Source organism: Sorex fumeus, unplaced genomic scaffold, assembly GCF_029834395.1.
Source record: "Sorex fumeus unplaced genomic scaffold, SorFum_2.1 ptg000055l, whole genome shotgun sequence".
In the NCBI taxonomy this organism is placed as follows: domain Eukaryota; kingdom Metazoa; phylum Chordata; class Mammalia; order Eulipotyphla; family Soricidae; genus Sorex; species Sorex fumeus.
In genome coordinates, this window is record NW_026606112.1 from 3,539,846 (window position 1) to 3,564,245 (window position 24,400).

At 40.5% G+C, this 24,400-nt stretch overlaps 1 protein-coding gene across 3 annotated transcripts in view; it reads left to right on the forward strand.

Annotated features, from left to right (window-relative positions):
* PDS5A (PDS5 cohesin associated factor A) overlaps window positions 1–24,400 on the forward strand; it is an 88,524-nt gene that overhangs the window by 5,443 nt on the left and 58,681 nt on the right. For all 3 annotated transcript variants that reach the window (XM_056125554.1, XM_056125553.1, XM_056125555.1), the window contains exons 3-5: window positions 20,776–20,979; window positions 22,252–22,338; window positions 23,752–23,849. In XM_056125554.1, the coding sequence (XP_055981529.1) occupies window positions 20,776–20,979; window positions 22,252–22,338; window positions 23,752–23,849 (389 nt within the window). The remainder of the gene's footprint in view (window positions 1–20,775; window positions 20,980–22,251; window positions 22,339–23,751; window positions 23,850–24,400) is intronic.

Consider the following 24,400-nt stretch of genomic DNA (forward strand, 5'->3'; position numbering starts at 1 on the left):
GATTTCCTGTACCCTATATGGTTCCCTGAGCATTGCCAGGGCTGATTCCTGAGCACTGCTTGGTTTTGCCCCCAAACTAAAATAAAAGATAGGTTTGTTCTTGGGGTTGGAGAGATAGTAAAGTGGATAGGGCATTTGCCTTGTATGCAGCGGGTGGCGTACTCAGCTTAGAGGCCTTCAAGGCCACACACCAGGCAATGCTGAAGGACCCTGTCTGCTGGCAATTGAACTGGGATTGTCTGTTCCCACCTACTCCCTTTAGAAGTTGTTGAGATAATCAGAGATCACACATGCTTGGTTTCAGTGCTTGTCTATGGCCACTTTAGAAGTGCACACTGGGGGTTGTTCACTTGTTTGCTATGCTTATACGTATACTTGGTTTCACCGTGTTGGATATCTCACTGTGATGAGAGCTAGGCAGTATAGCACTTGGCATGTGGGGCATTGCAGGTCTCAGCTCAGGTCTTCAAGGTGCTCTGCAACTGACTGCATTCCTGGGCCCTTTTCCTATCCTTATTTTAAAAAAAGTTTTCAGTATTCTCTCAAGCTGTGCTCAGGAGATCCAGGGGCCACACCTAGCAATAATATTTGAAAACTCAATCTAGGTTGTTCTATCTAGGTAGTTCGGCGTTAGCCTGTATATTGGTGCTGGGGTTCCCTAGGGCCACACTTGGTACTTGTATTTTTAAAGCAGTGTTGTTTGGTAGGGGTGAGAGGGGTGTGTCACACCTGACAGAAACTAGTTGTAATGGTCCTCAGGGAAATCATATGGGGATTGAATTGGCATCTGCTGCACGCAAGACAGCTGTTTAATGCTTGTACTACTTCTCTGGCCTTTGAAGTGTTATTTTATAGGAATTCTATAAAATGGTTTTATCTCATTTTATTGTTCTAAGATTTTTTTGTTGTTTTTTCTTTTTGGGTCACACCCAGCAATGCACAAGGATTACTTCTGGCTCGTGCACTCAGGAATTATTCCTGGCAGTGCTCGGGGGACCAGGTGGGATGCTGGGAATCGAACCCGGGTCGGCCGTGTGCAAGGCAAATGCCCTACCCGCTATGCTGTTGCTCCAGCCCAATCATTTTAAGATTTAAGTTGAACATTTTTCCACAAGTATACTATTCAAGTAGTATTGTATAGTTCCTTTTGCATCATTTTAGAAGATGCATAATGTCATTTTGTCTTAATGTTTATGTTAACGTCTATCGCTTGATTACAGTTGGCCAACCTCTGAAGTATGTTTCTTCCCTACTACCCCTTTGCAGTTTAATGTGACTTTGACTTTCAAGTTTATAAAAATAATTGTTCTCCCAACAATTCCTAGCATTCACATTGATGTTTATTATATGTTGATTCTTTTTTGTGGTGGTGGTGCTATTTTGGGAAACTTGGGATATACTGGATCTGTGCTCAGTAGTCACCCCTGGACAGTGTGGTATCAGGATTCAGATGAGGGTCATTGGGATGCAACACAAGTACCTTATTCCTCTACTTTCTGGCCCTTACTTATTCTGAGGGCTTTTTTCCTCTCCTCTTGCCACACCCAGTGGTGCTCAAGGCTTTCTCCTGACTTTGCACTTAGGTATTACTTCAGCCAGCACTCACGGAACTCTCTAGGATGCTGGGAATCGAGTCCAGGTCTGCCAAAGGCAAAGCAGGTGCCTTGTTTGATATTTTTTTGGGTCACACCTGACTATGCTCAGGGCTCACTGCTGACTCTGTGCTCAGGGATTACAATCCCTATGAGTGCTTGGGGAATCATAAGTGGACTGAAGCATAGAATGTTATTTTTACCACAGGTAAGTCAAGAACCCCACTCAGTGTACTATCACTCTGGCTCCCTTTTTCTTATTTCTGTCATTCCTTCTACACATATTCACAGATACTCTGTAGAGAACATCCTGCCTTATGACCCCATTTAAAAATAGACTCGTGTATTTTTTATTCAAGTGATTATAGCTATTTAGTCTTTCCAGTTTTTAATACTGAAATTGTTCAAATGGAGGACCTAGGACGTAGCTCAGTAGTAGAGCACTTATAGGTCCTTGGACTTCAGTATCCTTTTGAAACATACGGTGTCTTTTTAACATGTCTCATTTAGTCTTTGAGCTACTTTGGTTTCAGGTACAAGATGTACCTTGGACTGAGGGATAACTTAAAAGGCTATTGGCATACTTTGCCATTCCCATGCCCAGGATTGAGCCCTGAGCACTACCAAGAGTGATTCCCGAGCAGTTTACCATCAATAATAGCTTGAGTACTGCTGGATGTAAGCCTCTCCTCTCCTTCAGCCCCACTATGCGATATTTTTTCTTCACCTTGTGCTTCCTTGCCCCAAATTTGTATAAATCTTTTTTCTTTTTTTACCAAAGACTTCTTTTTCCATATTAGAAGGTAGTGGTAATTAAAAACCAGATCTGGGATCACATTACTACTAGGCCTTATTTGGGAAATAAAGCGCATGCGCACGCGCGCGTGTGTGTGTGTGTGTGTGTGTGTGTGTGTGTGTGTGTTTTGTTTTGGTGGGAGGGCCATGCCTGGTAGTACACAGAAGCTACTTCCTGCTGTTATTAGCTCAGGGATCACACCTAGTAATACTTACAGGAACGTGTAGTGTTAGATTGGATCCAAGACTTCTACATGCATAATATGCACTTTAGTCCTTTCAGCCATCTTCCTATTCAGTATTTAATTAAATTTTGTCCCCTCCCTCTGTTGTTGCTATGTTGAGGGTTGCACACATGACTTGTAGTTGTGCTTGCTGAGGGTCACACATCAGATTGCCGTATTTGCATACTCTGAGATGCTTTCCTAGTTTTGCACTTATTTATTTGCTGCACTTGTGTTTACTTGCTGGGGTTCATGGTTGTTAGTTGAGGCACACCAGTTATGGTTGTGGAAATTGCTGAACTTGCTGAAGTGCACGTACCTGTGCTTACTAGAGATTACTCTTTCTGGCCTTGGAGTATGTACATTTTTATTGTTTATTGGGAGAGCGGGGCATACCCTTTTGTCGTGCTTATACACACACTTGACACTGTGTGACTGAATATTACTTGTGGCACTAGGTATAAAAGACAGTGTAACTGCCAGGAGTATAACTTAAGCACATGTGGGGACTCTGGGCTTTGTGACCATACAATTGCAAGGGACGCTCTCAGAGCCCTTGCACTATTTCTGTGGGCTCCCAAATATACTTGGAATGAGTTTGTGCTGATACCCTTGAAATCTAACACTAAAGTCTTCTCTAAATCGCCTCCATTCCATATTTATATCATTCTTTTCTTGTAATATACATCCTGTTTTCCATTAATATCAATTTACTCCTATTATAGACCCAAAATAAATAGAGAGCTATACCAATTCCTTATTTTGATGGTTTCTTTCTTTGTCATTAAGGTTATGTGTTGTATTTCATGTTGTTCGGTAGCTGAAATTTTATCTGAGGGGTTATGTTGACCATTTCATATACAGTTGATTTATATTTTGGGGGTGAAGCTAGCCACTCCCAGACTAATGCTTGGGGCACCATACTGTGTCAGGGATCAAATCCAGGCCTTCTGCATATAGAATATGTTTTCAGCTCATTGAGCTGTCTCTGGCCCAACGACTGGTTTATTTCTGTTTGTTTGGCTTTTATTTTTGCGGGGGGGGGGGGGTCACATCCTGAGGTTTTCAGGACTTACTCTTGCCTCTGCCCTCAGGGACCACTCCTGGTGGGACTTAGTGGACCATATGAGGTTCCAGGGATCCAACCTAGATCAGCTGTATGAAGGTCAAGCACCTTACCAAACTGTACTATCTTTGTGGCACTCTGTTTGTATTCTATTTCATGTTGTATGTGTTGCGTGTATATGTATATACTGTTTTTACTGTTAAGTGCAGTTGCTGATTTTTATTGTAGTTACCAGTTGTCAGTAGTGTTAATGTTTATGGTTTTAATGTACAGTTACCACACCTTATCACCACCAAAGTGCCCAGTAAACGCTCAACACCAATAGTATTTTGGTGGGAATTTCTTGGAAAGGGTGTTAAAAAATTACAAAAAGTAACCATATTAACCATTTTAAAGTTTATGGTGCAGCAGTGTTGACTATTCACATTATTAGAGAACAGATCTGTAGAACTTGTTCATCTTAGGAAACACTAAACAGCTTTATATTTCACTTCTTTCCCCTCCTCACGACCTCCACACCCCGGCAAACACTAATCTATTTTATGTTTATAAGAGTTTGAGTACTTTAGACATTTCATAGTAATGATACAGTATTTGTCATTTTGTGGCTAACTTAGCATAAAGCCTTTTATTCGTGTTTTAGCATGTGATAGAATTTCCTTTTTAAAGGCTATATAGTATTTTGTTAGAGTTAGAAACTATAGTGGATGTTCCTATATATAGTTTAGGTGAAAGTGTCAAAATAGCCTAATGTATGTATGTCTCAAAATGTGCCTATGGCTTTTTATGACATTCTTTTATCAGTTCATCTGTTAATAGATATTTTGGTTGGTTTTACTCAACCATAAAGCTGCATATGGTTGTGTGTATACATGTCTTTTTCAATTCTGTTTTCAGTTCTTTTGGATATGTGCCCAGAAGTCTCATTGCTAGATCAAATGTAGCTGTTCTATTTTTAACCTTAGGAACCTCCATACTATTTGTCATTTTAGCTGTATTTTACCTTATCAGTGCATGGCTTTTTGGAGGGTGGTGTTGGAGACCACACCTGGCAGTCTTCAGGGCTTACTCCTGGCTCTGAACTCAGGTATCACTCCTGGTGGGCTCAGGGAGCCATATGGGGTGCCAAGAATTGAACCCAGGTCAGCTGCCTGCAAGGCAAATGCCCTACCAATTGTACTATTACTCCAGCTTTTTTCTGTGTCTTTTGTTTGTATATTGTTTTGGGGCCACATCAGGTGGCACAAGGGGTTGCTCATAGAAGTGCTGGCTTATCGAGTTCTGTTAATGATAAGGGACTGGTTGTAGGCCTCCTACATGCACTCCATTCAGCCCGTTGAACATCTTTCTAGTCTTGTTTCTGTTCTTTTGATGTGTGCAAATCTCATTGTTCGTGTTACCTTGTTTTGATTTTCAATTCCCTGATAAGTGGTGGAGCATTTTCATATACCTCTTTCGTATTCCCTCCCTCCCTCCCTACCTCCCTCTCTCCCTTCTTTCCTTCCTTCCTTCCTTGTTTTGAAGCCACACTTGGTTGTACTCTTGGCTTTGTGTTCAGCCATCAGACCTGGGTCTGCCACATGCAAGGCAAACATCTTATCTACTATATTATCTCTTTGTTTCCTCATAAACTTTTTCATATACACATACTTATTATGTATTTTCTTTGAGAGACTATTTGTTCAGCTTCTCTTCATTTTTTTTAACTTAAACACTGTGATTTACAGAGTTGTTTAAAATACAATTTTTTGGCATTCAGTATTCCCTCCATTATTGTCCCAACGTCCCAAAGCCTACCTCCTTGGTAGGCACAAAATAATTTATTTTATATTGCTTGTTACAAAAAATGGTAAGTGGAATTATCAAAATAATTCAGTAAAAGTATGTTGAAATTGTTATATCTCACAGTGGGGTTATTAAAGGCATTTCCTGATGATTTACTGAGCTCTTTGTTTTTAGTTGAGTCTTCTGTGTTGTTTCTCTTACTGAGTTTAGTTGGCTTCTGTGCTATATTCCCATAGAAGTTGCTGTGCTCTTACTGAACCATCAGTATTGTGGGATTTGGGGGTGTTGCAATGCTACATAAGTATGCTCCAAGAGCTTCAGGATCTGTAGAACAGGGATAGTTCTTGGCCTGCGCCCTCCCAGGGGACCCCAGAGTTTTTTCTTTTCCTTTCTTCTTTTTTTTTTTTTAATTGAATCACCATGAGAACAGTTACAAAGCGTTCAAGTTTAAGTCTCAGTCATACAATGATCAAACATCCATCCCTTTACCAGTGCACATGTACCACCACCAAAAACTCCAGTATACCGCCCAGTATACCTACCCCTCCCCCTGCCTGTGTGGCAGATGATTTCCACTTTACTCTCTTTCTACTTTGGTTACATTCAGTTTTTTGACAGAAGACCCACCATTATTATTTGGAATTTTCCCGCAACAATCAGACCTGCTGAAAAGGCGGCATTAGATAATTGGTTTTCTATTGCTGATAATGAAGAGCATATGATGTCCAGAGGTATTTCTGCCAAAAGCTGCTGGGTTCCGAGATTGGTTTGTGTGCCTTTGGGATCATGGCCATTCAGGAGCCATAGGAGCCGGTCATGGGCGTCAACTCGAGGGCTCATCAAGGCGTGGAGAGGGGCCCGTTTCACCCCCCATTCTGAGAGGCCCTGCGTGTCTCATCACTGCAGACTCGCACCTCTGTCCAATAGGCTCTGAAAGATGGCGGTCACCACGCTTCTGCTGAGGGGAAACGGTGGAAGGGACAACGCCCTTTCCCACCAGAGGTGGCACGGGGCTGTAGCTTAATTCACAGTCCAGAAGCATTTCTGCCTAAAGCTGCTAGGTTCCGAGATTGGTTTGTGTGCCTCTGGGATCATGGCAGTTCAGGAACTGGAGGAGCCATCGTGGGCGGCAACTCGGGACCCAAGTTTTCAGCCCGAAGACCTGTGTGCCTATGAGTTTCATCAGCGTTGCTTAACATCTCTTCCAAGATTAGTCATGAAATAGTGAAATTTTTATGGCAGTGATAGTGAAATTTTTATGGCAGTGACGATGGAGCGTGGGCATGGCTGATGGGGATCCAGCAGGGCAGGGACTCCGAGCACCTTCTCCCAAGGGTGCCCCAGAAATTTCAGCCTTCAGATAGTGTGCACGTGAGTTTCATTGACTTGACATTTCTTTGGAAATTAGTCATGAAGCTGGGCTAGAAAGAAGCTGGGCCATTTACATAGTGGTAAATCTAGTTTTCTTTGGATGCGGTTATTTTTATTGTTTTTTAAATTTTGTAAGTGTTTTGCAAACTTTGGGAATTGGTTGTCAGATTGAATCTTTTCTCCTACTCAGTAGTATATCTCTCCAGTTTTGGTCTCCAAGCATTTTCAGTAACATGTCATTCCAGAAGTAATCACTGTTATGTGATGCAATTGATGTGGGACTTCTGAATCATCAAAAATGAACTGTTTGTGTTGCTTTATTACTTATCACTTTATTTTTGTTTTTCTCCAAATTGATAGTGCTTGAAATATATAATGGTAATTAAATTTCAATTAACAAATTGCCCTATTTTCTATCCACTGAGATTACTTTCCTCGCTACCCCCAGGATTTTCCCTTTGTTCATCTCTGTGTTTTCTTCTGTGGTTTTCTTTGAATTTACCTCATTTTGGTTCTCTGAATTTCTTGGCTATCTTGCTCAATTTTATTGTATTGACCTGGGCTCCACCAGTAATCTTCAGCTATTTCTCATTTTTCATTCTCTTTTGTTGATAGTGTTACAGTTTGATAGTTCTCATTTCTCTGCTGAAATTTCCCATTTTTAATGGTTATATTCCACATTTCCCACTATATTAAAAGATACAAAAAGTGTTCATCATACTTCTTCCTGGTTCAGGGGTGGGGCACACCCAGCAATGCTTATGGCTTAGTTCTGGCTCTGTGCTCAGAGATTGCTATCCCCTGATGCTGTTCTGGGGATAGATGAGATCTGTGTGCATCAAGTGCTTTACCTTTACACTATTTCTCAGGTCACTTGAATTTAAAAAATTTTCCTTCACAGGCTGTAGTGATAGTACAGTGGGTTGGGTGTTCACCTTGCATGAGACCAACCCGGGTTTGATCCCCGGCATCCCATATGGTCCCCTGAGCACCAACAGGAGTAATTCCTGAGTGCAGAGCCAGGAAGGAGTAGCCCTGTGCATCTCCGGGTGTGCCCAAAAAAAGTCCCCCAAATTTTTTTTATTTTCCCTCTCTTTCTCTATTGATGCTTCTGTCAAGGGTGAGAGACTTAATGAAGGTGTTTGCCAAGTGTCAAGCTGCTTTATATATGTGCATACACATAACAGAGAGCTTGCATTCATTTTTTCCCCTTTTTTCAGTGTTCCGGTACATTCTAGTTATAGTGCTCCCTCCTTGATGTAATGCTTGCACATCCTTTTTTTCCTTACTTACATTGGGGTACAGCATTAGTTGTGTGATTGAAAATGGTTTGTGACACTGGGGATTTCAGATGCTGCCAGTATCATGCTTGACAAATGATTGAATGCACAGGCAGTTTTATCCACTAAGCTATCTCTAGACACATCACTCATCCATATTTTTTAAAAAATAAAAGCAAGGTGTATTTTTTTTTAAAGTATGCTTTACCTCTATAAATATTTAAGCACAGGTATCATTAAAGTTCACTGTTTCCATTCTGTGTAAAGAAGGATAAAATTTACACGCTGAGGACTAGAGATAGTGCAGGGTACAGGGGTTAAGTATTCATTACCTCTCTTGCTGTCTTATCTCTCTAGCCTCCTGTATGCTGATTTAAAACAGATTATTCATACATTATCTAATTCTTACTGTACAGAACATTTATTCTTCTGAAGGTCTCTCATGTACCCTTTTACTTAATCCTTTCCTCTATATCACCCCCTAGAGAGGCAAGAGTTTCACTTTTTTTGGGTTGATTTTTGTTTTTTGTTACCTTCTGGCAGACTCAGGCACAGGGGACCGTATGGGGTGCCAGGGATCTATCCTTTCTTTGTTGGCTATATGCAAGGCAAACAACTATCTCTCCAGCCCCAAATTTATACTTTCTAAACCTAAGTTTTGTTTCTTTATAAGTTTTATTTGTTTCATATTAGAATCATGCGTTACTGTGTGTTTTTTTGTTTGTTTGTTTCGATTTTTGGGTCAGACCTGGCAGTTTACAGGGATTACTCCTGGCTCTGCACTCAGGAATTACCCTTGGCAGCGCGCAGGGAACCATATGGGATGCTGGGAATTGAACCTGGGTCGCCCACATGTAAGGCAAACGCCCCACCTGCTGTGCTATCGCTCCAGCCCCATTACTGTGTACTTTGTGAAAGCCCTTTTCATTACATTATGTTTTTGAGATTTATCCATGTTCTGTATATTACTTTTCACCTTTTACTAGTATTACTAGTCTATGACTAATTTGCCTTGTTATTTTTGTATTGATAGAAATTTGGACACTTTGGTCTGCTGTGAATAAGGGTTTGCAGGACCCGGACTGCTTAAACTTGATTGATTATTTTGTCTTTGTTTAGTACAATTTTGTGTGTGTGTGGGGGGGGGGGGAGCTGGCCATACCAACTTTACTTGGAGCTTATGTACTAGCTCTTTGATCCAGAATCACTCGTGGGTGAACTTGGGGAAAATAATACCTGGGATCAAACTTGGATTGTTTTTGCGTGGAAGATAAGTGCCTTCCCCACTGTACTATATCTCAGTTGTACTCTCCAGCTTTGACTCCTGAACTTGAATTGCATGAATGCTGCTAGTACCCAATTTGGTTTTGAATCAAGTTTTGCTGGTTGTAGCTCAGAAACTTTTTATTACTGCCAGATTTTTTTGTGAATCCCGTTAGTTATACAACCCCATATAGGGTCACAACACACTGTTTAAGAAGCTTTTGTATAGACATTGGAGCTGAAGCAATAGTGCGGCAGCAGGTGGGGTGTTTGCCTTCCATGAGCCCAACCCGGCTTCAATTCCTGGAATCCCATATGGTCTCCAGAGCTTGCCAGGAGTGATTCCTAGTTCAGAGCCAGGAGTAGTCCCTGAGCAGTGCTGGCTGTGACTCAAAACCTCCCCCCAAAGTTGTGCTTAGCTATGGACAATCCTGTACAAGTCTTATTTCAGACAAAAGCCTTAATATCCAAGACACAGTACTGGGTTGTGCCCATAACTACACAGTAGGCCTTATCCTTCTTGTACTTTGTGTGTGGTCCCTCTGTGTTGAACTTCTGTTTTTATTTTAACTGTTTATGGTTTGTGTGCCACATGGCTATGTACTCCAGGCTTACTCCTGGCAGGTGTCAGGTAGCCTATGGGGCACCTGAGAACAAACCTGGGCAAGCCACATGCAAGACGGAGTGCTTACCTATTGTGCTATCTCTCTGGCAACCCCCATGTTAAGTTTTTTCAAAAGTTCTTTTAAAAAATTTTTAATGCTCTTTAAGATTTTATAAAGCTCTCTGACCAGTATTGAACTTTTTCCCTTTTTTTTTTTAATGTTTGGTGTCCCCCAACAGTGCTCTGGAACTCATTGTAGCTCAGAGATCATTCCTGGTCATTCTGGGGATTGGACTGGGATGTGTCCCATGCAAGGCAAGTGACTTAATCCTGTATTACTATCTCCATGGCTCCTGTTTTGAACTTTTTTACAGTTCATTTAAATTTTGCCATTAGGGAGTTAAAGGTTTTTCACTCTCCTCCTATACTTGCCCCACACTATGAAATGACTTAAAAACATATGAACAGCCAAATTGAGTTACAGTTGAAATACAGTAGATTGCATGTATTTAAAATATGCAATACAATACAATCATGTATTTAGTTTTGTAATCACTTCCTAGCTTAGAGCTTCAAAATCCCTTGGACTATCCTTAGTGATGGGAGAATATTTGTTTTGCTAATAGGATGCTAATAGGATGATTTTGGCCTGGCACATAGGTAAGTTTACCATGCTGGCTAATAACCAGAAAGTCCAAGAATGTGATTTGGGATTGGAATTTTCAGTTATCTGACCTCCTGTGGTTGGGGGGAAGGATGCTAGCCATTGAGTTATCTTATGGCAATGAAACAGTTATTTGTGCTCGCACAATAAAGCCACAATAAACCTCCAGATACTTAGGTTCAGAAGGAACTTTCCGGTTTCTAAACACATTAATGTACTGTCAGAATGGTTTTTCAAATTCCATGGAAGTTCTTCATCTCCTTTTCCTCTAGCCTCTTGAAAACCTTCACCTATAATCACTAAACCTATAGGTTGATGAGTGCTGTGAGTCATTCCAACAAATTAAAACTGAGGAAATTATAGGAAGATCTAAAGTTATATTGGTCTGCTTGGTGTAATGGCCCTTCATACTTGTGGATGGCATGTGAAGTAGGAGTTTTATGAAAAATCTTGCCTTTGACTTGCAGGCTCTGTACTCTCTCCAGCCCCTCAGTTAACCCTTTTAAAAATAATGAGAGAAGGATTGAAAGAAGATATGTCATGCTGAAGCAAATTATAAGAACTTTAAAAATGTAAGAACAAATAAAAATATAGTAGCAGTCAGGGCTGGAGCGATAGCACAGCGGGTTGGGGTTGCCTTGCACACGGCCAACCCACATTCAATTCCCAGCATCCCATACGGTCCCTGAAGTACTGCCAGGAGTAATTCCTGAGTGCAGAGCCAGGAGTAACCCCTGTGCATTGCCAGGTGTGATCCAAAAAAAGGCAAAATTTATATAAAGTAGCCGTATTTCAAAAAAGTGGACTTTAGACAAGTGGTAGTATCAGGATAAAGATACTTCATAATGATAATGGCCTAAGAAAATACCAGTGCTAAATACATATATATATTTAGTAACAACTTTCTACATATGAACTGACAATTAAAAAAAGGAAAATGAAATCTATAGTTACATGTGGAAATTTTAATGGTTCTCAGTGGTTGAGTAACATGTAGATAGAAATGAGAGTGGCCTTAAAGATACCACTAAATTTGACCTAATTGATTTTTCTTTTTATTAAAATTTTTTTTAATAGTGAGACATCATGAGGTACAGTTGCAGACTTATAAATTTTTGTGCTTGGGTTTCAATTATACAATGATCAAATACCCATCCCTCCACCGGTGCCCATTTCCCACCCCCCATCCCCCCAATTGATATTTATAGGTTAATCCATTGAATAACAGCAGAAAAATAATCTCCGCCCATCCAGTGTGTGGTTCCTGGGATTGAAACCCAGGTTCTCATATGTTAGGCATGTGTTCTTTTCTTGAGCCAGATACCTGGTCCCAGAAATGCTAATTGCTTTATTTTAGGGTTTTTGACCACACCTGGTATTGCTGTTAGGTTTCTCTTAGCTAAGAGGTCACTTGCATGTGCTCCAGCCCTTTGAGTTTTTCCCCTGTGCTCAGAAATGGAAATTCTGATTTTATTTTATTTATTTTTTTTCATTTTGGGTCACACCATACGATGCACAGGGTTACTCCTGGCTCTGCACTCAGGAATTACTCCTGGCGGTGCTCAGGGGACTATATGGATGCTGAGGTTCTAACCCGTGTCAGTCACGTTCAAGGCAAATACCCTACACTCTGTACTGTTGCTCCAGCCCCGAAATGGAAATTATTTTCAAATGCACATGACTCATTCATGTGGTGGATCATCAGATAAATCTCTCTCTCTCTCTCTCTCTCTTTTTTTTTTCGCTTTTTGGGTCACACCCAGCGATGCAGAGGGGTTACTCCTGGCTCTGCACTCAGGAATTACTCCTGGTAGTCCTCAGGGGACCATATGGGATGCTGGGAATCGAACCCGGGTAGGCCACGTGCAAGGCAAATGCCCTACCTGCTGTGCTATCGCTCCAGTGCCAAATCTCATATTTTAAATTAATATTTTATATACATAGGAATGATATAATTTTAGGGAAATTAATGAAGATTAATACAAAAGATACTCAGGAAATATCTGGAAATTTATTTGGAATTTGTTCATATTCCTTTCAGCTCATCTTCCTTTCTTATTTATTTTACAAATTTTATTTTAGATGACACGGTTTGGGATACTTTTAATGGCAGGGTTTCAAGCACAAAAAACGTTCCAGAACCACACCCTCTACCAGAATTTCTCCTTCCATTGTTCCAAATGTTTCCCCATTTTCTCCCCCCTCAGATCCCAATTACCCCATAATAAGTTTCCTACAGTAACCAATTATTAGTTTCTGTTACCTTTGGGCATTTATTTTCCTTATTGTATCCCAGATATGGAAAGATCATACTGTTATCTATCCCTCGCCTTTGTTTTTATTTTTTTTTCTTTGTGATTTTTGATTTGGGGGTTAGGGGGCGGTTATTGGTGGTTTGGGTCACACCCAGCAGTGGTCAAGGCTTCTTATGGCTCTGTAGGCAGGAATCAACCCTGGTGGTGCTCAGGGATACCAGGGATCATACCTAGATCAACTGTGTGCAAGGCAAGCACCCTCCCTCCCCACTCTACTGCCCGCCAGATCCAATCATGTAACAGCAAATTGCATGACTTTGGTTTTTCTTATAGCTGAGTAGTATTCCACTTCATGTATATATACCACAGCTTATTTATCCAATCATCTCTTCTTTATACTCCAGATTTTGACTATTGTGATTAGTGCTGCTCATTTAGAGTAGAGGCGGTCACACCCAGTTGTGCACAGGGATCATTCTTTGTGGGGAGGCATGTACGGAACTGAGGATTGAGCCTAGGTCAGCCCTGGTAAGGCAAGTGCTTTACCCAGTATACTATCCAGCCCAGAAAATATTTTTATGTAATGGGGGGGAGCGGAGGGCTGGGTGCCATGTCACACCTGGGAATACTCAGGGGTTACTTCTGACTCTGTGCTCAGGGATCACTCCTCGCTGCCTTAAGCATGGGATGCCAGGGATTGGACCCGAGTCAGCTGCATGCAGCAAACACCCTATCTGCTGTGCTATCCCTTTGGCCTCCAAAAATATCTTTAAATTAATGAAAATAGAAAAGCTTGTACACTATCGCTCAAGCAGACTTAATGGAAAATTTATTCTGATAATCTTTTGGATGGTTAAATTAGAAAAGTTTTACCTTTACTGTTAAGCGTCTCTCCTCTTAGAAAAAGAATAACAAATTAGATGCTAAAGAAAGTGGAAAGGAGGCTGGAACAATAACACAGTGGGTAGGGCGATTGCCCTGCACATGGCCGACCCAGGTTCGATTCCCAGCATCCCATATGTTCTCCGAGCACCGCCAGGAGTAATTCCTGAGTGTATGAGCCAACACCTGAGCACTGCCGGGTGTGACCCAAAAAGCAAAAAAAAGAAAAAGTAGAAAGAAGAATCTAATAAAAAGATAAGAGTGTGGTATCTGGGGCTAGAGTGATAGTACATCCAGTAGGGTGATTGCCTTGCATGTGGCCAACACAGGTTTGATCCCCGGCATCCCATATGGTTCCCCCAGCACCAGCAGGAGTAATTCCTGAGTGCAGAGCCAGGAGTAACCCCTGAGCATTGCTGGGTGTGACCCAAAAAGCCAAAAAAAAATAATAATAATGTGATACCTTAGGGATAGATAAGAATGTAGTAAAGTGGCCCATATGCTTGCCTTGCACTTGGTCTACCTCAGTTCCATCTCTGGCATCCTATAAGATCTCCTGCGCCCCACCAGGAGTGGTCCCATAAGACAGTGAGGAGCAAGTAATGCCAAAAGTTGGTTCTTTGAGGAGATCAATACTTGACAGGTTACTTGTTAAATCGGGTTTTTTTGGGTTTTTTTTTTTTTTTTTTTTTGCAAATGCCCTACTCCCTGTGCTATTGCTCCAGCCCCTAAATCAGCCCTAAATCAGGTTTCTTAATAGAGAAAAATTTTTCTGTTACTGCTTCCATCCTGATATTTGTGAGTTGTCCTGCACATATGGGACTGTACCAGGGATCAGACTTTCAAGTCAGGCACTTTCCTTTGGATAAATTTATTTTGGTGTAGGATAATAATCCTGCCTTATAGTACTTGGAAACAGACATGTAGAACCTGGAATTAAATTGGTGTGGACCTCAAGCATGGCAAGTGTCTTAATACCCTGTATTCTCTCTCCAGCCCAAACCTCTAATTTATTTATTTTTTGTATTTATTTTTCAGCATCTATAGTTTCTTCCCACTCTTCAGTACTCCCTGGGATTGTGACACAAGGCATATAACCTCTAAGCTCACAGCATTGCTTTTCCATAAACTTAGATGATAATAATACCTGTCTCTTATAAACTTTGTCTTGAGGAAATGAAATAATGCATGTAGAGTACTTGCATGTAATGAGTTCTGGGTCAATGTTAATCATTCTTTCTACTATTACTATTGTTTATACCCAATGTAAACAATACATTGGGTCAATGTTAATCATTCTACTATTACTATTGTTTTTTTAAACTATTGCTATTAATCCGAGTAGAAGGACTTCTCGGATTTCTTCAGTAGCCACGTCCACCTGCCCACATATCAAATTCCACAGGATGGATATGTCCCCAACGTTCTCCCCTTCCAAAATCTGACATGCCATTTCGTCGGTAAAGAAGCAAACAGCATCCGGCCCAGACAAGGTCAGACCGAACACCTGAAGAACCTGCCATCAGTACTCATCAATACACTGGCTCAGCCCTTCACACACTACCTGTCAGAATGCAAGGTTCCGTCCCAATGGAAAATCAGCAGGACCGTTCTACTGTACAAGAAGGGAGACATCCAACACATTGGCAACTATAGCCTAATCTGCCTATTGTCTATTGTCTACAAGCTGTTCCCTTGAGTCATCCTGAATAGGATTGGCAGAACACTAGATGAATGACAGCCATGTGAGCAACCTGGGTTCTGAAAAGGATTTAGCACGATTGACCGTATCCACACAGTAGCTACCAAGCTCATTGAGGTTTTTCGGGAGTTCAAGATGCCGCTCTGTCTAATGTTCATTTATTTAAAGAAGGCCTTTGATTCTGTTGAGACTGAAGCAGTCATCAAAGCCCTAGCCAAACAGGGTGTTCAAACTCAATACATCCGAATCCTCCGTGAGCTGTATTACAGAATCACTACCAGGATCTCACCATTCTACAAGAAAGTGATCATCAACATAAAAAGAGGGGTTCAGCAGGGAGATACCATTTCACCAAAATTCTTCAGTGCCACCCTTGAGAAAGCCATGTGACGACTGGAATGGGAAGAAATGGGAGTGAAGATAGGCGGTCAGCAGCTACACCACCTCCGCTTTGCTGCTGATACCATTCTAATAACACCAAACATTAGCAAAGCAGCACAAATACTGGCTGACTTTGACCATGAGTGTGGAAAGGTCCGACTGCAGCTGAATCTCACCAAGACAATGTTCATGAAAAACGGACTTGTTCCTGAAGTTCCATTTGCTCTCAACGGAACAAACATCTCCGAATGTAGCAGCTATGTGTACCTAGGTTGAGAACGCAACATGACGAATGACCTGGCACCTGAGCTGCACAGGAGGAAGAGAGCGGCATAGTATGCCTTCAAGAGTATCGAAGAAATATCACGGTCACGGTCCTCCCGTTGTTCATCGATTTGCTCGAGCGGGCCTAGTAATGTCTCTGTCATGAGACTTGTTGTTACTGTGTTTGGCATATTGAGTACGTCACAGATAGCTTGCCAGGCTCTGCCGTGTGGGCGAGATACACTCGGTAGCTTGCCGGGCTCTCCGAGAGGGGCGGAGGAATCGAACCCGGGTCGGCCATGTTGGCTGCGTGCAAGGCAAATGCTGTACCCGCTGTGCTATTGCTCCAGCCCCATCGAAGAAATAGCTAAGAGAATGAAGAACCTCCGGTTCTGGGCACATTCAACAGCACTGTTCTTCCTGCATTAACATACGCCTCAGAGACCTGGGCCCTACAAAAACAGGACAAGAACACTATTCAGGTCCCCAAAAGAGAAATGAAAGAGCTATGCTTGGAGTATCGTGCTTCACTCAAGTGAGAGAAGGAATTCGGAATTCCGACCTCTGTCGACGATCGGGAATCAGGGACGCTGTCTCGTTTGCCAAGGCATCAAAAATCAGATGGGCTGGACACGTTATGCAATTTGAAAATGACCACTGGACTAGAGCCATTACATATTGGATTCCACAGGATGTCAAAAGAATGCATGGCCGCCCACCTATGAGATGGTCAGACTTCTTTGTCAAGACCCTGAACGAACGGTTTGAGGCTCTTTGTGTTCCTGGAGTGAGCAGATGCCATTGGCTACACTAGCATGCAACAGTGATGAATGGAGATGTTACTGGCACCCGCCCAAGCAACTCATGAGTAACGGGATGTCAAGTGATCAAGTGATTGCTATTAATGCTTCTCTTCCACTTTACAAATATTTTATGTATCCAACTATGGACTGTAAGCTACTTTGGTTTTCCTTTCCCATTCTTTCAAAGCAAGAAATTCTAATGCAAATAGATAATTTGCCATAGGACATTAAATGACAATTCCCAAGAAGAAAAGTTATCAGATGACTCATTGACTTTTTAAATTCTCATAAGTATATAATAAATTCAGGTAAACGAAGTAAGAAGAGATTGATCTACAGAAAGGCAGTAGTATTTATAAAGAGCACAGTCCACAAAGGGATTCTGATCTGCTTAAGACCAGAGCAATAAGGCTCTATTTCTAAACATATCAGTTGATGCCTTAGTTGTGAGAATTTGGTGTTGATTTTTAAAAAAAGTGGAGGGGCTAGAGCGATAGCTCAGCAGGTGGGGCATTTATTTGCCTTGCACACAGCCGACCCTGGTTTAATTCCCAGCATCCCATATGGTCCCCTGAGCACCGCCAGGAGTAATTCCTGAGTGCAGAGCCAGGAGGAACCCCTGTAGCTGGGTGTGACCCAAAAAAGAGGGAAAAAAAGTGGAAAGATCGTAAAAATGCTTTAATTCAGGCTTCTAGAAATAGGTTTGCAGAAGACTTCGTATAGTTGGCCCACTAGGCAGCTTCTTCTTGTGCCCTAATCAGAAAGTTAGAAATCAGAGAGCTATTTTGGAACTCTTAACTAGGATTACTCTGTTTTAACTATAATCCAGTGATCAGGAAGTTCCCATTGCCATAGCAATTTGCTTCTGAGTTTCACATATACAGTAGCATAATACTAGCGCAAGATAGATTGATCATTTTTCATCCTCACAAAGCTAATGCTGCACGCACACAGAATGCTTGTATTCCATTTCTGCCAACCCAAACCAGCTGAAACAGCAACAAAACCAGTTCCACATTTCCACCTTCCTAAACTTGAATCAGAGCATCTGATTATCTTACAACCTTATTATGAGTTACTGAAGATGCAGTTTTTGTATTTATTCTCATAATTCTTTTAGTTGTGTGGTTCTATCTATTGGTATCATTTGGGGTTACTCTTTTCTTATTTATTTATTTACTTATTTTAATTGGATCACCGTGAGATAGTTACAAAGCTTTCATGATTGAGTTTTAGTCGTACCATGATCGAACACCCATGCCTCCACCAGTGTACATTTTCTACCACCGATGTCCTCAGTTTCCTCCCGCCAACCCCACCTCATCCCACCCCCTGCCTCTGTAGCAGATAATTTCCTTCTTACTCTATTTTTTGGCATTATGTTTTGCAGTACAGATACTGAGAGGCCATCATGTTTGGTCCTTTGTCTACTTTCAGCAAATATCTCCCATCACGAGCGATCCCTCCAACCATCATTGATTTAGTAATGCCTTCTCTATCATTTGGGGTTATTCTTGAAGCTCAATGTAGCTGATAATTCAGAGAGGGCTCTAAATTCTCTTATATATAGTGTCTCTGTATGGTGACTCATCTTCAGAGTTACTCTACACATGGTCTGTTTGTCATATCCTGGTATTACTGATAGGATGACAGCTAAGTTCCTGTGGGGAGTATTTCAGGCACTCCACATGCTCACTTTTATTCCTACACTGATTGTGCCTAATAGTTTATTATGGCAGTGACTGTATGTCTCTTGAGGTCAGTTAATAAGAGATTCTTTCTTAGCACTTGCCCTTTTAGATCTCTTACTTGGAGAGAATGTTAGCTGTTATTTAATAAGGGTTCAGCAGTAGTTTTAGAAGGTAATAGTGACTGAGGCCAAAAGCAAGGCCAACATTTTACCAAGCATGTGAATGAGCTACCTGTGAAGCACATCCTCTAGACCCAATCACAGTGACATTGTATATGTGTGCATATATGATTTTTGCCAAGGATTGACTCCTGGGAGTCTGTACATGTGAATCATGGTCGCCATCTTCTGTCCATCTGGCCTCTTTCAGATAACTTGAACCTTGAAGTGGGGACTGAAAAGTTGTCTGACATGCTGTCAACTCTGTTGATCCCCTGCACCATATGTGGTTCCTTCCTTGGTATTGCCCAACACCCCCCACCCCCATCATTAAATAAAACTGACAGGCTCCCACCTTGTAAGAAAGTTCAAGTTAAAATTCTTTGTTGTCCTCAGGAACTGGAAGAGAGACCTCTGTGTGTGTGTGTGTGTGTGTGTGTGTGTGTGTGTGTGTGTGTGTGTGTGTTCAGGGGGGAAGTATTGTGTAGCATTGGATTCAGAGGGGTTGACCCAATGGCTTAATAGCAGTCTCAGAGAATCTAGGGAAGAAATGGGCAGTATTGCCAAAGTTCTGGTTTCTAGTTCAGAGTTTTAAGCTGCACTTTTGAATTTGCAAAGTAAATGCAACTGAGCAGAGAAATCTACAGGTGTCTGTGAATGGGTAAGAAGATGGAGAGCTTAATAAGAGATTTGATAAAGTGTAAAAGTAAGTAGTAGTGCTTAGGAAAATATTTGTAAAAGTAAGCAGTAATGCTTAGGAGAATGTTCAGAAGCTTTGATTTAAGGGAATAAAATTTTAAAAGATCAAAAAAGAAAGGTTACTGCAGATGACCTACTAATCTTAACCAAAGTTAACCCATTCTACTGTTGTTCTGGCCCCATGGAATCTTTTTTTTTTTTTCTCTTTTTGGGTCACACCCAGCGATGCACAGGGCTTACTCCTGGCGTTGCTCAGGGGACCATATGGGATGCTGAGAATTGTACCCGGGTTGATTGCATGCAAGGCAAACACCCTACCCGCTGTGCTATCTCTCCAGCTCCCGCCATGGAATCATTTTAATCTAAATCTAAGTGGCTATTATAATGATAACAATATAGAAAATTGGTGATGTTATGAATTTAGTTGTGTTTAGGAGACTAAGAACTTAACATTTGGCTTTAAATTTTGTGTTTTAATGTTGAACCTGGTGGTACACAGGGTAACTTCTGTCTTTGCTGGGCATTGAACCTCTTAGCATACAAAATATGCATTCTACCCTGTTGAGCTGCATTTTCTATTTAAGAACTTTGGTTTCTTTTTTTTTTCTGGGTCACACCCGGAAATGCTCAGGGATTACTTCTTGCTCTGCACTCAGGAATTACTCCTGGCGGTGTTCAGGGGACCATATGGGGTGCTGGGAATCGAACCAGGTCAGCTGCATGCAAGGCAAACGCCATACCCCATTGTGCTATCACTCCAGCCCCAGAACTTTGGTTTCTTAAACAGGAAATCAAAAAATAGGACATTTTTTGGTTTGAGTCACACCCACTGTTTGTGGGAGCATGGTATACCAAGTATTAAACCCAGAATTACTACATACAAAGCATGTGCTCCTGCACTAAGACCAAGCACTTTTTTTTAACATGATCTAGAATTTTTTTTTTCTTTTTGGGTCACACCCGGCGATGCTCAGGGGTTACTCCTGGCTCATACACGCAGGAATTACTCCTGGCGGTGCTCGGGGGACCATATGGGATGCTGGGAATCTAACCTGGATCAGCCATGTTGGCTGCATGCAAGGCAAAGGCCCTACCTGCTCTGCTATCGCTCCAGCCCCATGATCTAGAATTTAAATGATGAGAATCTTGAGAGATTTTAAATAAGTAATGATAATCTTGAGCTCTTAATATCTGGTATTAATAAGATTGTGTGTCTATCTATGAGTTCGATATCTTCCCACTTTTTTTTTTAAGTACTAGGAGTTGATTCAGTTTCTCTTCAATATATTTTCACAGATGGTAGTAAAAACTTTTATGGACATGGATCAGGATTCAGAAGATGAAAAACAACAGTATCTCCCACTAGCCTTGCATCTTGCATCTGAATTTTTCCTCAGGAATCCCAATAAAGATGTCCGTCTCCTTGTAGCGTGTTGTTTGGCTGATATATTTCGAATCTATGCTCCAGAAGCTCCATATACTTCCCATGATAAACTTAAGGTAAATTCTGTCTTTATAAAAATTTGTTTACTTTTGTTTAGCTTATCATCTGGAACATATATTTCATGTTATTGTTATCATTGTAAATAAGATCTTAAGTTGCAAAACAAACTGATTTATTTCACAAATACATTGAGTATTTTGGGGAAAGACATGAGGCCGTGAAAGGTACAGATCAAAACTTTTAAAAACTCAGATGACTGAATTAAAGAGATAAATAGTACATTAGGAACATGTACAAAACAATGTCATTTGACTATTTTCCCTGCATGACATTTTCTAAACACAAAACTAAATGCTCAACTTAGTGGTTTTCTTTTTGTTCAAACTGAAAAGTTTCTTTTTTAAAAAAGTTGATTTCAGGGACTGAAGCGGTAGCACAGAGGGTAGGGTGCTTGCCTTACATACAGCCGACCCGGGTTCGATTCCCAGCATCCATATGGTCCCCTGAGCACCATCAGGAGTAATTCCTGAGTGCGGAGCCAGGAGTAACCGCTGTGCATTGCCAGGTGTGACCCAAAAAGAAAAAAAAATTGATTTCAATCTGGTTTTATATTTTTAGTAATTTTTTCTTTTCAAGTTGAAATCTTTTGAATTGCATTGTTATTTGTTTTGGGGCCATACATGATAGTGCTCAGGGCTTATTCCTGACTCTGCTCAGGGATCCCTCCTGGCAGTATTTGAGGGACCACATATGGTACTAGGGATCAGATCCACGTCTGCTGCATTTAAGGCAAACTCCTTACCTGCTACTATATCTTCAACCCCTGAACTGTTTATTTTTAAATCATTCTGAAATATATCCATGTCAGTAGTATTTGGGGAAAGCTTATTAAGAAGTGGAGTGCTTGTAATGAAAGTACAGCCCTTCTAAGTAGTCTATTAATGGTTTGTTCTCCACTACTTAGTGCTCACATCAGATTCAAAACTAGGCACTGGAAATGACTGCTTATTTTAAGGATATAGTAATGAACTCATAATCAGGTCCTTAAAATAACTTTAATTGTCATAAATTAAGGTGACTGTGAGTAGAAGTGTTATAAGATTTAGTTATCTCAGAATAAGGGAATATAAAGATTGTGGCAGTAATTTTTTATTATGGTATAATTTTGTGATTTGTTCTTTTCTAAGTATTGTAAGTAATGAATGAACTAAGTTACTTTCAATTCATTTGGCTAAAGGAGAATTTTTTATAGTTTGTACTGGATTAGTATATTGTGAAAGAGTCATAAGTGTTTGTGGTTAATAATATTTTATCTCTGTCTTCCACAGGACATATTTTTGTTTATTACCAGACAATTAAAAGGTTTAGAGGATACAAAGAGCCCACAATTTAATAGATACTTTTATTTATTGGAGGTAAGATTTTTTCCCCTTTAATAAATACACACTATTGCACAGTATTTTTTATTTTATGTTGTATATATTACAGAGTATAATATGGAGAAGATCCTTTATTATATACTTTCATAATGTACAATGAGTCTTTTAAGCTTTTTTTTATATTTAAAAGGAAGATACAATCTTTTAATTGCTTCTCTTAGCCTAAAAATATGAAGTTTTAACTTGAAAAATGTTGCAATATTTGATCTTACATTTTTTGTTTTTGGGATTGGGGATGGACATATTCTACTATGTTCAAGACTTACTCCCAGCTCTGCTCAGGGATCACTCCTGTCATGGCTTAAGGGAATATATGTGGTGCTGAGGATTGAATTTACAAAGCAAGTACCTTTATCTCTCCAGCCCCTTTTATATTATTTGAAACTTAATTTTTATTTACATCTTTTTTTTTCCTGCTTTTTGGGTCACACCCGGCGGTGCTCAGGGGTTACTCCTGGCTTTGCATTCAGGAATAACTCCTGGCAGTGCTCAGGGGACTATATGGGATGCTGGGATTTGAACCCAGGTTGGCCGCGTGCAAGGAAAACGCCCTACCCGCTGTGCTATCACTCCAGCCTCGAAACTTGATTTTTATCTTGCTAATTTTATCTTTTCATAATCCAAAAAGGAATTAAATTGCAAATACCTCTACCAGTTTCTCACAGTGTTTTTTTTTTTCTTCCCTGTTGTGATCAAATTTATAACTTTACCCATGCAAGGCATGCACTCAACTACTCAACCACTAAGCCACATCCCCAGCCCTCTTAGTATCTTTCAATTATCGAAGAGGTACATCATGTATTTTGTGAAGGTCAAAGTGAATGAAAAACCATTGTCATTTTCTTTTTTGTTTTGTTTTGGTTTGGCTTTTGTTTTTTGTTTTGGGGCCACACCCAGCAATGCTCAGAGATTACTCCTGACTCTATACCCTTGCACTCAGGATTCACTCCTGGTGATGGCTTGGGATACAGGATGACAGGGATCAAACCCACATTGGCTATGTGCTAGGCAAGCGCCCTCCTTACCCACTGTACTATCTCTCCTCTGCTGGAAATGTCATTTTATTTATTTAATTAACTAAGTTTTCTGTCTGCAATACTCAGGAGTAACTCCTGGCTCTGCACTCAGGAATTACTACTGTTGGTGCTCAGGTGACAGTATAGAGTGCCAGTGATTGAATCTGAGTCGGTTGCTTGCAAGGCTAACCTCCTACCCACTGTACTCTATCTCTGGTCCTCACAATTGTAATTTTCTGTTGTGCCTTTGTGGACTTTAAACTTCTCATTCTAAAAATTAAGTTAAAATTACAATTTTAATGATGAATTTACTTCTTTGTATGTATGTGTGAATGTAGTGTATGTGTAAATAATTATTTTTATTTGTTTAAAGAATTTAGCTTGGGTTAAATCATATAACATCTGCTTTGAATTGGAAGATTGCAATGAAATTTTTATTCAGCTTTTTAGAACTCTCTTCTCAGTGATCAAGTAAGTTAATTTTTAAGCATCAGTCTTTTTTTTTGCTATGTATATTGAAGTGTCATGAATTATATAGCAAGATGTTTTAGAACTTTAAAAAAAATGTTTTCCTTAGATTATATAAAGAACTGAAATTCTATGCCTAAACTCTGTCTTTGCCCATTTGATACCACTTAAATTATGATAGCAGCTATATTCTTTGACCCTTAGAAAGCAAATGTTATCAGACCTTAAATAACAATTTACAAATGTACAAGCTGAAATTCTAAATTTTATTAAGTAGCATTCATGGACGCTAAAAGGCACCGACTTTTATACTTTCTCATTTTATTTTTAAATTAATTAATTTACTTATTTTGGTTTATGGGGCCACACCTCGCAGTTCTCAGGGCTCACTCCTGCCTTTGGTCACAGGGATTTGGTGCTAGGAGACCATAAGTTGTGCCAGGGATTGAACCCAGGTTGGCCGTGTACAATGCTAATGCCTGCCCGCTGTATTACCGCTCTGGCCTGTAAACCACATTTTTTGATGTGAGGTATAATCTATAACATTGTTATTT